Source organism: Leuresthes tenuis, unplaced genomic scaffold, assembly GCF_036924035.1.
Source record: "Leuresthes tenuis unplaced genomic scaffold, fLeuTen1.0.hap1 SCAF_6, whole genome shotgun sequence".
Lineage (NCBI taxonomy): Eukaryota > Metazoa > Chordata > Actinopteri > Atheriniformes > Atherinopsidae > Leuresthes > Leuresthes tenuis.
The window spans coordinates 9,164,326-9,174,988 of record NW_027325360.1 but is presented as its reverse complement, the minus strand read 5'-3'; the positions used below and the strand labels follow the sequence as shown (position 1 = coordinate 9,174,988).

Below are 10,663 nucleotides of genomic sequence, written 5' to 3'. Positions count from 1 at the left end.
AGCATGAGGGGTGAGTGCTCTTATTTGTGTCTCCTACTGTTGGTAGAAAAGGCTGAAATGTTGAATTCTCTGCTTCTCCACAGGTGTAGCTGCCCTCGCTCTGTTGCTGGTGAATGTGCATCTCGGCCGTCCCTGTGAAAAAGTGGAACAGGTCTTATTCTGCCTGAAAATCCCCTCTTGTAAGGACTTCTTGTATTTCTGATTTCTTATACTTTTGATGGCAAACCTGAACTCAGAGATGACTCAGTACTGTACAAAGGTTTTAGGCAACAAAAATCAATTAACTGAAAGTGAACCAAAGGGAGAAAAATTCAATCGGAGTCTGGGGTTATCACACTTTGCCTCCTGGATATAGTTGCACAGTTTTTCGAACCACACTATCATGCCAAAGTCTCGAGCCGCCACATTTCTTTATGAGGTGCTTCCAAGCAGCCGAACTTTCTTGTAATATTTGAAGTAGCCTTGAACGACAGTCCTGCAGGATTTCTGAAAGTTGATCAAAGTTTTTCTTTGCACATTAACTCCTTTTTCACTCACTTTTAGTCTAGTCCTTGCAGCTGGCCATTTTCTGACCTGTGAACATCCAAGCATAGAAAAAGGACATACAACTGGACTGATGAACCAGTGTTGTCTACACATAAGACAACTTTGCAAAGAACCAGTTTTGAATTGTATCTTTAGGCGCTTGTTACTGGCAGCCTGACACAAAGACGTCGTTCCCATTTCTTTAGTTGTCTAAAAAAAAACAAAGATAACAGTCTGATAGACATAGAATGGTATTTGGGAGATTCCCAAAGAGCTATTGGCTGAAAACTTGGCATATACTGCTGTGCAGTGAGTCCCTTAGAAAATCTTAGGCCTAAAAAAAGCAAAAGTCAACTTGTCCTTCAGAACTGTATTTTAACCATTTGTGCGTGGAATGAATGTCTGCATCTATTTCCTGTCTTTTTTTTAGAAAATGTTTTGCCTTTTATAAAGAAATGTAAGGGTGGCTCTTGCACAGTACTGTTCTTGGCAGGCACTTTGTTCTAAGCGTGTTGGAGAGCATGCAACAATCCTTTGTCTGAGATCAAGGGTCTGGAAGGTCCATGCATCCTGTCCTTTTGTGCAGGACTCGGTGGTCATGCCTTAGAAGATGGTCCTTCAAGGCTGATTGTGTGTTAAGGGTCGTGGTGCTTCTGCAGATGCTGATAATGAACATAACAAAGAGTCTAAAACCTTTCTGTAATGCTTATGTTAGATACTGATTACGATGAGTCTTGTCCCACGATATCACCTTTTTATCCTGGCAGCTTCATGAAATAAAAACTTAATACTGTTTATTAAATGTTGTATACATACAAGAAGTCTTGTTTACCTGAAATGAATGGTGTTAGATGCTCTTCTCTCCTTTCAGACTTTGACCCTGGCTGCTCGTCTCTCTTAATGGTCTTGAAGAACATTGGAGAAGTCAACTCCACTGTGTTCCAAAGTGACAACCTGGCCTCCATCATCAGTCTCATCATAAACAATGCTAACATCACACGAATCGCTGAAAAAGGCTTCGGCTCCTTCCCTCAACTCACGAGTCTCAGTTTAGCGGGTAACATGCTGTCACAGGTGAACACAAGCTGGTTCAGAAACCCGGCAGTCCTCCGAGAGCTCAACGTCGCAGATAACCGCATTGCAGAAGTGACTGAGTCCACGCTTAAAGGACTCTCAAACCTCACAAAGCTCAGGCTGAATAAGAACAGGATAAAAGCTATTCGTCCAAGTAGTTTCAGGTCCCAGAGCGCGTTGGCTGAGGTGGACCTGTCTGAAAACAGGCTGACGTGGGTCCCGCCGCAGATCTTCACATCACTCGGATCTCTCAGGTCCATCAGACTAGACGGGAACCCCTGGAACTGTTCGTGTGTTCATCGGGACTTCGTGGCCTCGGTAAAAGGTTGGTGAAATGTGACCCGATGACGCAAGAAGCCGAGAGCGTCTTAAAAATCTAAAGCTGCATCTGTCCTCAGAACTGCAGAGCAGATCTCAGCTGGACAGAGGGGTGGATGTGACCTGTGACACTCCTCCGCCTCTGAAGGGTCAGCCTGTGTGGAACGTGTCCGTGTGTCCTACGTCACCGGCACCGCCCACCAAAGGCCCTACAGCAGCGCCTACACCCACCGGTACATCTGCTGTGTCTCATCTCTTGTCTAATTGCAGTTCTTAACTGCTCTTCCTCAGTCAGATTTCTTTAAATGAACAGCTGCACTAAATGGTCTACCTGCTCCTTTGTAACTCATTCATTACAACTAGAATTAAAGACACATTAAAAACACTTTACCAGCCCAAAACCCACTGATACGCCCACAATAATCTCATCTCTCGGTACGTGCAGCTTCCTCCTTCTGCTCGAACCCAACCATCAGCGGCCCCTGCGTCCACCGTTACATACACATCCCACAGCCACTTTGTTTTTATTGGAGAACGTACCTCACCATTATGTTGGCAGCGTTTTCGCTTCTCAGCACCAGTAATTGGGGTGTAGCTGTCTCTCTGCTCCCTGCAGCAAACGTTGTGACAACCCATCAATCACGACTGACGTCAGAGGCAGAAACTTCTTTCCATCTCAAAGCACCTTCAACAGTGTCTTCTCCCACTGGTACATGGGGCTTTTCTCCTGTTTATTTCATCTTTTTATGTGCTTTAGAGTTTTTCTGGTCCTTCATGGCAGCTCTTTCATCCACAGAAAGTCCCACCGGCACCAAACCCACAGACATGACGCCCGCTTTAAAAACTGGTACGTTTGGCTTTTGTTTCACTTTTGTTCATGTTTTCAGTTGTTTGCCAACAGCCTGATAGAAGAAACGAATCAGTTCATAACCATCTCCGTTCATTCCTGCATCTTAAGTTTGAGTTGATTTGATTTCTGCTTGATAAAACCGCTAACAGGGATGTTAACAGGGATGTTAACGGTTTTACTGCAGAATGATTCTGACTCCGGCGCAGAACACTAACGACTCATTACATAATGTGGTATGTTTGGAGGATGCTGTGAAAATGAACCATTAGATTCTCTGTGAATAAGCTTGTAAAAGAAGCAGCTGAGGTGCAACAGCACCACCGTGTGCTCACAGTTTGAAATGTTTTCATTTTTCTTATCTTGAAAAAATAAAAAAGGCCTCCTTGATATTTTGAATACGTTGTTGATTTGTGTCGTTCCCACAGATTTTCTCCTTCCACCGTGTTTTGACATTCAAAACGTTTCAGGAACAGGATATTTCGCATCTGGACCACTTCCTGATAAAATTTGCTTTGTTTTCTTCTTGTGACATGTCATGAAAATATGTTTTCTTTTGCCTCAATACCCCCCCCAAAACTGTATTGTCTAAACTTATTCCACCAACAGGTGGCGCCACAGATGCAGCTATAATGACGCACCGACTCAAACTGATTTACATGTTCAGAGGATGCTGTGGACTTTGTGGTTTGAGATATTTGTGTTGTTCCCGTCAGGAACTTTTGTAACATCACCTGCGTCTGGTACTCGCACCTCCGCCCACCTCAGACCCCCCAACACGTCTGTAACGGTCTCTAAAACTACAGGAGTGACTGGTGCGTTTGAGTCTTCTGATCGTCTCCTTGATGTGTAAATTCTAAAATAATCAGTGGTGTGTGTCTCCCTCCAGAATCTGTCCCAACTCAGCCATCAGATACAAACATCACCTGCACACTCATTGCTGTGATTGGTATGTTGTAAAAAACCCAACTTTCTGTTTGATATTACTGAAACTCTCAGACTGATGAAATGTTTCTGCTGACAGCGGTCCTCTGTGTGCTGCTGTTTGTCGTGTGTTTCCTGGCGGCGCTGCACAGAAGGAAACAAAGCAGCAAAGCTGTGATGCCGGCATGTGTGAAAGAAGAGAAGAGGAGAGAGCCGGAGGAGGATGACAGATCGAGCCACGAACAGTGTCCAGGACGCTCCGAGCTGGATCTGAAGAGAGCGTTCAGGGGAGTCAGAGCAAAGTCGGCCAACGCTGTGATCCTCACTTCCCCTTTTGGTGTTTCTAAGAAAGACGAAGTGACTTTCCAAACTGAGACAGAGATACAGTTAGAAGTCTCCGAGAAACCAGGTGAGGGAAAGCAGAAGCCGGTGGCTGAAAGTGAAGTAGCAGCTGCAGGAGGAGGAATTCAGATGGATGGTGACACCACCACAGACACGATGAAGGAGTGTGAGAGGCAAGATGATGATGATGATGATGATGATGATGATGCTGGTGGGAATCTGGACCAAAACCCAGAGTGTATTTATGTCAACACTGACTTGGTACCTTACCTGAGCATTGGCACAAGCCAAAACAAAGATGAAGAGTCCACCAAAGGCCCAAATCAAAGATCACAGATGGGTAAAGTTATGGGGAGGGTCTCCACCTGGCCTCCGACCGCAGCTCAGTGGCAGGCTCGATGTAAGGTAAAAGAGGAAGAGGAAGGCCTTGCTGTTTGGACCAAAAATGAAACTGTGAAGCTCTCAGATGAAGTGGAGAAGGTTTTGAGCAAGATGAGGCATCCTTCCGGCTCTGATCTGCACAATGAGGAGGAGGAAACGTCAGCTCCCTTAAACCTGAGACACTGTCTGCCCTCCCAACCAAACGAGGACACCCATGTCCTGGGCTCAACCTCAGAGGAGCAGCTGAAGAAGGACGGGATTCTGGACGCAGCGGCAAAAACAAGAAACCAAATCGGTCAAACTCAGGAGCTTACATCTGCAGAAGACCCTGCGCACAAGAGCAGAAGCAAGACGGAAGCCAGAAAGGGCCAGAAGCAATCTGCGACCGGCAGGCAGAAGGCCGGCAACAGAACTGCTGGCTCTAAGGCTCCGTCTGGTGGCACCTCGCCAGATGATGAAACACTGCTGTCCGGGAACGAGTACGCCTTCATGGACCTGCTGCAAGAAGTGGCTCAGAACAACGGCCGCTGGACCCGAGATAGATGGAAGCAGGTGCACGCCAACAAGCAGCGGCGGTAGAACGCAGATACACTGTCTCTGTAAACCAAGGTGTATCGATGCGTCGGATCTGCTGCTTAAGTCAGAATGATGTGATAGATGTTTATTCATTGTTGGATTAGATGATTATGAGTAGGAGTGGCTTTGAGCTCAAGGCAATAAACTGTATTTTTGATCTTTTGTCATACATTTAACTAAATGAAGCCCCTGATGTGCTTTGGTAAAATCTTTGGTTTTGTTCTAAATACCAGCTGCATGTGCTGTGTTTTTTTTTTCCAAAGTTAATTATGCTGTATCAATTATAATTACTTTATCAAAGTAATGTGACTCTACGTTTGATTCATTTATTTATTTATTTTCATGACTTGAAGCTGTTTGTTATCGGCCATGACAGTTGTTTTTTTTCTTCATCTCTGATAAAATAAGATATGAACTATGCTGAATTTCCAGCACTGAAAGATGCTCATGTCTGATTCCAGTCTGGGTGTCCTCAGCTGGTTCTGTAAAAAGTGTATACTACCCCACAAAAAAGCAGAAAAAAAAACAAATCGGATATAGACAGAGCTCTATGTAACCCCATCCTACTCTGATGGTGTCTGATCCATTTTGTTTAAATATTGACCTAAATAAAGAGGTCCTGCACAGTGAAATCTGGTGAGTAACAGAAGTTTCAGATAAACATATTGAAATAATGCATAATATCACAGTCTATATAACAGTGTTAGTACTTGCTTTCATGTCATACATTTAGAGGAGTTTCGTCCTCAAACAAGACAGGCGGCACCTCTTAATCAATGCATTGTTATCAATCTCTTGGACAGTGTTTTACTATGCGTTTATGTATGATTTTTAAATGGATATTTTAGCTTTTTTTTTTTTTTTTGCTGTCGTATGCAAACACCAGACACAAAGTGGGAAGACCTCATTTTCAGTTGAAGATCAATTAAAATTTGCCTGCTGGTAAATTTACATGATGCTAGAGAAAAGGAATATCTCGGCAAGACCAAACAAAATTTTTAAAATGCATGTAAACATGTTAGTCTATCTGTTGTCACTCTGCTCTAATAAAATCCTGATTTTTATACATCACCATTCAAGTAACGAAAGACGACATCTGCAAACAGATCCCTGTGTTTTAAAAACAAATGCACCTCCAGATATTCTCTTTTCATACCAGCGCTCTGTTTTAACTGCAGAACAAATTCATTACTTCATTTGGTATGATCTAGATTATTGTCACTAATGCTAATGATTGGATTAAGTGAACAGTTGATAAAGGAATCAAAGTCTTTGGAGAGAAAATAAATGAACAAAGATGTTTAACAAGTAAAAAGCTTTTTAATTTCCTCTAAACGTTGAACTATCGTGTGTAGAATGTGGACAACGCAAAGTGGGGGAAAAAAGCAACAAGTAAGCTGATCAGCTGAATGAGTGAAAGGCACAGAAGAGGCATCACTGTTCGTCAACACCGCGTTGAGTTTAAACCGTGTTGTTCGTACAACACGGTGCTAACAAAATGAACATAAGTCGTGAATGCAAACTGCATGTGATCATCCTCACGGTCCTCCCTTTGAAATAAAAACACTAACTCAGTGGCTGTATGTGGCTGCATGCAGCATTTATTTGTTCACATCTGTATGTGCAGAAGAACACTTCTCATAAGAAATTGTACAAAATGGAAAGTTTCTTTTTGACAATGACTCGAAAACAAAATGGAGGTAAACATAATACACAGGCTTTTAATAACACCGAGACAACATGCATTCCAGAACATCATGTATGTCCTGCTAAATGTACGAAATGTTTAGTTCTTGGCAAGCTTGTATATCAAAACATGCTTTTTTGTAGAGATAACATGCCCCTCATGGTATTTTAAATATGGGCACGGGGAGACGTGAGGTGAACTCTTTAGGATATGAAGTGAGGACCCTGGAAGATTTTACACAAGTAGATCTGCACACTGATTGTGTCCTCCGTCATGGTCGCTCATGCTTTCATTCCTCATCTCTCCTGCCCTGTAAACCGACAGTTCTGCAGGGCCATCGACCAAAAATAAGACCCCAGACTTGAACAAACAAATAAATCTCAAACCAGTCCGTCGCTTCAGAATTCTCTGACATGAAAAAAAAAATGGCGCACACCAAATTAAGCTTTGCAAACATCTGCAAGGTGAAATCTGCTGATAAATGCTTAACACGTTGCTGCACATGGACTTTTCTTTACAGGTAATGTTGAATACGGTCGTCTGTGTTTTACAAATTCAGATTAAAGGGTCGTGCTTGTATGCTCTACACATCCCAACCCACAGAGCTTAGTGCAAAAGTAGTTCAAGTCCTCTTCACGTTACATGACACAAAGGAAACTGGCAAACAATAAATATACAAGTTTAGAGTTAGTATTTACAGTGATCAAACCTAACATACAGTTGAGAAATTAAGATTAAATACTAACACAAAGTGCTGCCTGTTGTGTTGTTCAAAGCAGAGAACTGTCACATTGGCAGTGAAAGACTTGACTCTGTCCGTCAATATCTCTGCTAAACTTCCTGTTACCAGTCATGAATCAGCTTGAGACGAGCTGGGACACTGGAATATGACAATAAACAAATATTTACCATCAAACTAAACAACAACCCCAGTGATTTGATTCATACTGATTATGATGATGGTATTACGAGTTAAAACAATTGAATCGTGCTCTCTAACAAACTTTGTTAGAATGTTTCTCATGACGACACGTTAAAGTATTTGTTGCCGAGTGTTAGATGTTAACATTGATGACACCCTCGTACAGTATGAATATAAAAGATGGACGGAACCACCAGAACTGAAAAGTGAGGCCAAATGGCTAACTGCCTTAAAGTGCAATAACACTGACTACCACTATGGGCGAGCTCAATCCTCTCTAGTCCCAATAGACTCGCATTCAAAAAGTAAAAAAATTCTTAAAATACTGAGTCAATGAATTTTTGACGCAAGTCACTGGCTAGGTTGAATCTTTCTGGTCAATGCGCTCATGGTGCTTCCACAAATATTGATATGATTAAATAAATATTAAACCTCAAATATACAACTTTTTAGGTATCCAATTATGGTCACTTCTGGCTCCAAAACACACCAAAATTGCAAACACCACACATACGTCCTCCAATTACCAGTTCACAAATCTGTGGGTAAAGTCACAGTAGTTACATCAAACTCTTATATGCAGTCTACAGACAGGAAACACTTAGCCTAGCCTAGCACAGCGCCAACATGGAATCGAAAGAAATGGCTAGCCTGGACAGCCCTAAAATCAGTATACCAGGATTACAAAATACAAGCTTTTTGCAGGTGCAAAAACAAAAACAACTTCTAAGCATTCAAACTGATTAAATAAGATATCAGATGTTAATTAAAGCTGTGACTTTCTTTTCTTCTTTAATAATTGTACAGTTAAGCGGCTAGCTTTTAACTTAACCTTTATGCTAGCCCAGTGAAAAAAATGTCAATGCTGTGTCTAGTCTAGTCTATATCTCTTGTAGCCTGGAATATCTCTGGCTAAATTTACACCACTTTTAACAAAGTTTAGCCCTCATCATATATATATGAATATATTCATATATACATATATATCTATATATATAGTGATATATGTATCACATATAAACAGCTGTAAATCTGTAAGGTGTCCAAATGAAGTCTGCAAATCACTCCAACTCCAACTTTTGTTTGAATAAACTAAATTATTTCCATTGACTTATCCTTTGCTGAAAACAGAGTTACATCATCTGAATGTCCAAAACCAGAAATCACTTTGTTCAGTTGTGAGTTGCAAGAGAAACGATAAAAAGATATTTTTCCATAATCAGATTTCAGTGGTGGAAATTTGGTCTACTTGAAGACATACATGCCATACGCTGCCAAAAGATGCTGCCAGAACACCGTAAATGAGCAGTTAAATACATCAATGCAAAATAATAAATTAGGCTCATTGACAAGGGTCTGTGCAAGAACTTCATGTTTGGTGAAAAGCTGCTGTAAATCTGTAATAAGATCACCTGTGGCACAGAAACAATGCAGAGATTTGGCATCACAGACAGAATATTCCCTGGTATCAGCAATATAAAACTTTGGTGGTGCCAGTTATTACTACATAGCTGTGTAGCTCAAAAGACCACGAGAAGCACTGATTACATGTGGGTCCCAGGTTGGAGTCCAGACAATACTTTCTGTTCATACTGCCAGTCCCGGTGAAATCTGAGCTGAACATAAACATTTAATCAACAAGATCATCTTGAGATGATCGTTTTGATAGATTTGATAGATTACTTTAAACATCCATGGACCACAGATGTTTAAAAATAACAATAATAATAATAATTTAAATCTCTTTGAATAAATACAGAAAAATATTCTCAGTTTCAACTTAGAAATATCTCAAATATGTTTTAAAAAACAACTAAATCAATCATACTGATTTATGATCAACAGTTAATGAAGTAATATGTTGTAGCACACATCAGCCATTTCTGAATGATTAGTACTAAAGAATTAAACCTTCATGTAACAGTTTCCTTTTCATACTGCAGCAGCCAACGTTACATTCGAGTCCTAAAATGATAAACACTGGAGTCACAAAATGGATCCAGAATGGCACATAATGTACAAATAATTTAACAATATTTACAAAGCAATAGAGCAAACAAGATGGCACATACCTGATCATTGAAATGTTACGATAATTTAACAGCATTCACTTTCCAACGATAAGCAAGAGGGAAAAGCCAACCTGGTGAGACAAGGGGCCACTACAGTGTGCGCTTTCACAGATGAAAGTTTCCTTAAAAAAAGTTTGTGAAAACACAATTTTGCCTGAAAGTCTCAAAGAATAAAAATAAAGTGAGGTAATAAATCAAGAAAAGCGTGCATGCACTGTATATTCCTGGTAAATGCTTCAAAGTGTCTAAATTCAAAGCATCTGCGCTTGGCTTTAGAAAACATGATTGTTAGCTTAAGATGTGCAGCATGTGGATGAGGGTGGAGTCTCCCTTAATTTTCTGTTCTTCTTTGAGTGTAGGTGGAAACGGGCGCAACAGAAGTCGGCCTGAGTGGTGGCACGAGGGCAGCTTCACCCCTGAGCAAAACGTGGAGTGAAAGGATCTGACGTCATGTATGTGGACAGAAAACTCCTTCAATCATTCAAAAGCATCTCAGAACACCGCTCTGATCTCTGTTATTGGGGTTCAGGTTCTCGGTTTCAGATCGTTGTGTGAGACAGATAAATGATATTACGGCAGGTGCTTGAGGGGCGTTGTGGTCTAAAACGAGGCACTCTTCATGCATCCTCCTGTAGCAGCTCAGTGAGAAACGTCAGGTCTCTCGGGCAGTCTTTTACAACGCAGACTGTGTTCTAGTCTAACGCTGAGAGACACGTGTGCAGATTCCCTATGAGCTGCTGTTCTCAGGCTGAGTCAAGCATTCTCCTGTGTGTGACACATGAGGCCTGTTGGCCTGGGGCGTGGCTTTGAGGTTAAGGGTCATGGTGTCTCGGATTGAGGTTGTTTCAGAGGTGAGTCTCGTCCCTCGTCAGCGTGCCGAAGTCCTGCTGGTTCCTGGTGCTGCGAGCCTGACCCACCTGAGAGTCCTCTGGCACATGTGCCAGTGGGTCAGATCGAATAATGTACCTGTGAAGACAAAGTCGACATAATCTGCC

General features: G+C 41.7%; 3 protein-coding genes across 13 annotated transcripts in view; 2 read left to right on the top strand and 1 right to left on the bottom strand.

Moving 5' to 3' along the window:
* Nucleotides 1-3: 3 nt before the first annotated feature.
* LOC140309009 (uncharacterized) lies at nucleotides 4-2,112 on the top strand. The gene is made up of 3 exons (XM_072386849.1): nucleotides 4-10; nucleotides 84-179; nucleotides 1,397-2,112. The coding sequence occupies exons 1-3, from the start codon at nucleotides 4-6 to the stop codon at nucleotides 1,930-1,932; spliced, it is 639 nt and encodes a 212-aa protein (XP_072242950.1). The 3' UTR covers nucleotides 1,933-2,112.
* A 2-nt stretch (nucleotides 2,113-2,114) lies between these two features.
* LOC140309549 (uncharacterized) lies at nucleotides 2,115-5,178 on the top strand. Its single transcript, XM_072387460.1, has 5 exons — nucleotides 2,115-2,626; nucleotides 2,714-2,764; nucleotides 3,481-3,579; nucleotides 3,654-3,713; nucleotides 3,789-5,178. Exons 1-5 carry the CDS (start codon nucleotides 2,467-2,469, stop codon nucleotides 4,988-4,990), a joined length of 1,572 nt encoding a protein of 523 aa, XP_072243561.1. The 5' UTR covers nucleotides 2,115-2,466; the 3' UTR covers nucleotides 4,991-5,178.
* Nucleotides 5,179-6,566: 1,388 nt separating this feature from the next.
* The window catches only part of kcnt1b (potassium sodium-activated channel subfamily T member 1b), a 60,197-nt gene continuing 56,100 nt past the window's right edge, over nucleotides 6,567-10,663 (bottom strand). For all 11 annotated transcript variants that reach the window (XM_072387445.1, XM_072387454.1, XM_072387444.1 and 8 more), the window contains one exon: nucleotides 6,567-10,634. In XM_072387445.1, coding sequence (XP_072243546.1) covers nucleotides 10,514-10,634 — 121 coding nt within the window. In that variant the 3' untranslated portion in view covers nucleotides 6,567-10,513. The remainder of the gene's footprint in view (nucleotides 10,635-10,663) is intronic.

Coding starts and splice junctions, on each gene's coding strand:
- LOC140309009 (XM_072386849.1), top strand. Junction 180..1,396: donor CTGCCTGAAAATCCCCTCTT/GTAAGGACTTCT, acceptor CTCTCCTTTCAG/ACTTTGACCCTGGCTGCTCG.
- LOC140309549 (XM_072387460.1), top strand. CDS start 2,467: ATGTTGGCAGCGTTTTCGCTTCTCAGCACCAGTAATTGGGGTGTAGCT. Junction 2,627..2,713: donor AACAGTGTCTTCTCCCACTG/GTACATGGGGCT, acceptor TTTCATCCACAG/AAAGTCCCACCGGCACCAAA. Junction 3,714..3,788: donor CACACTCATTGCTGTGATTG/GTATGTTGTAAA, acceptor TTCTGCTGACAG/CGGTCCTCTGTGTGCTGCTG.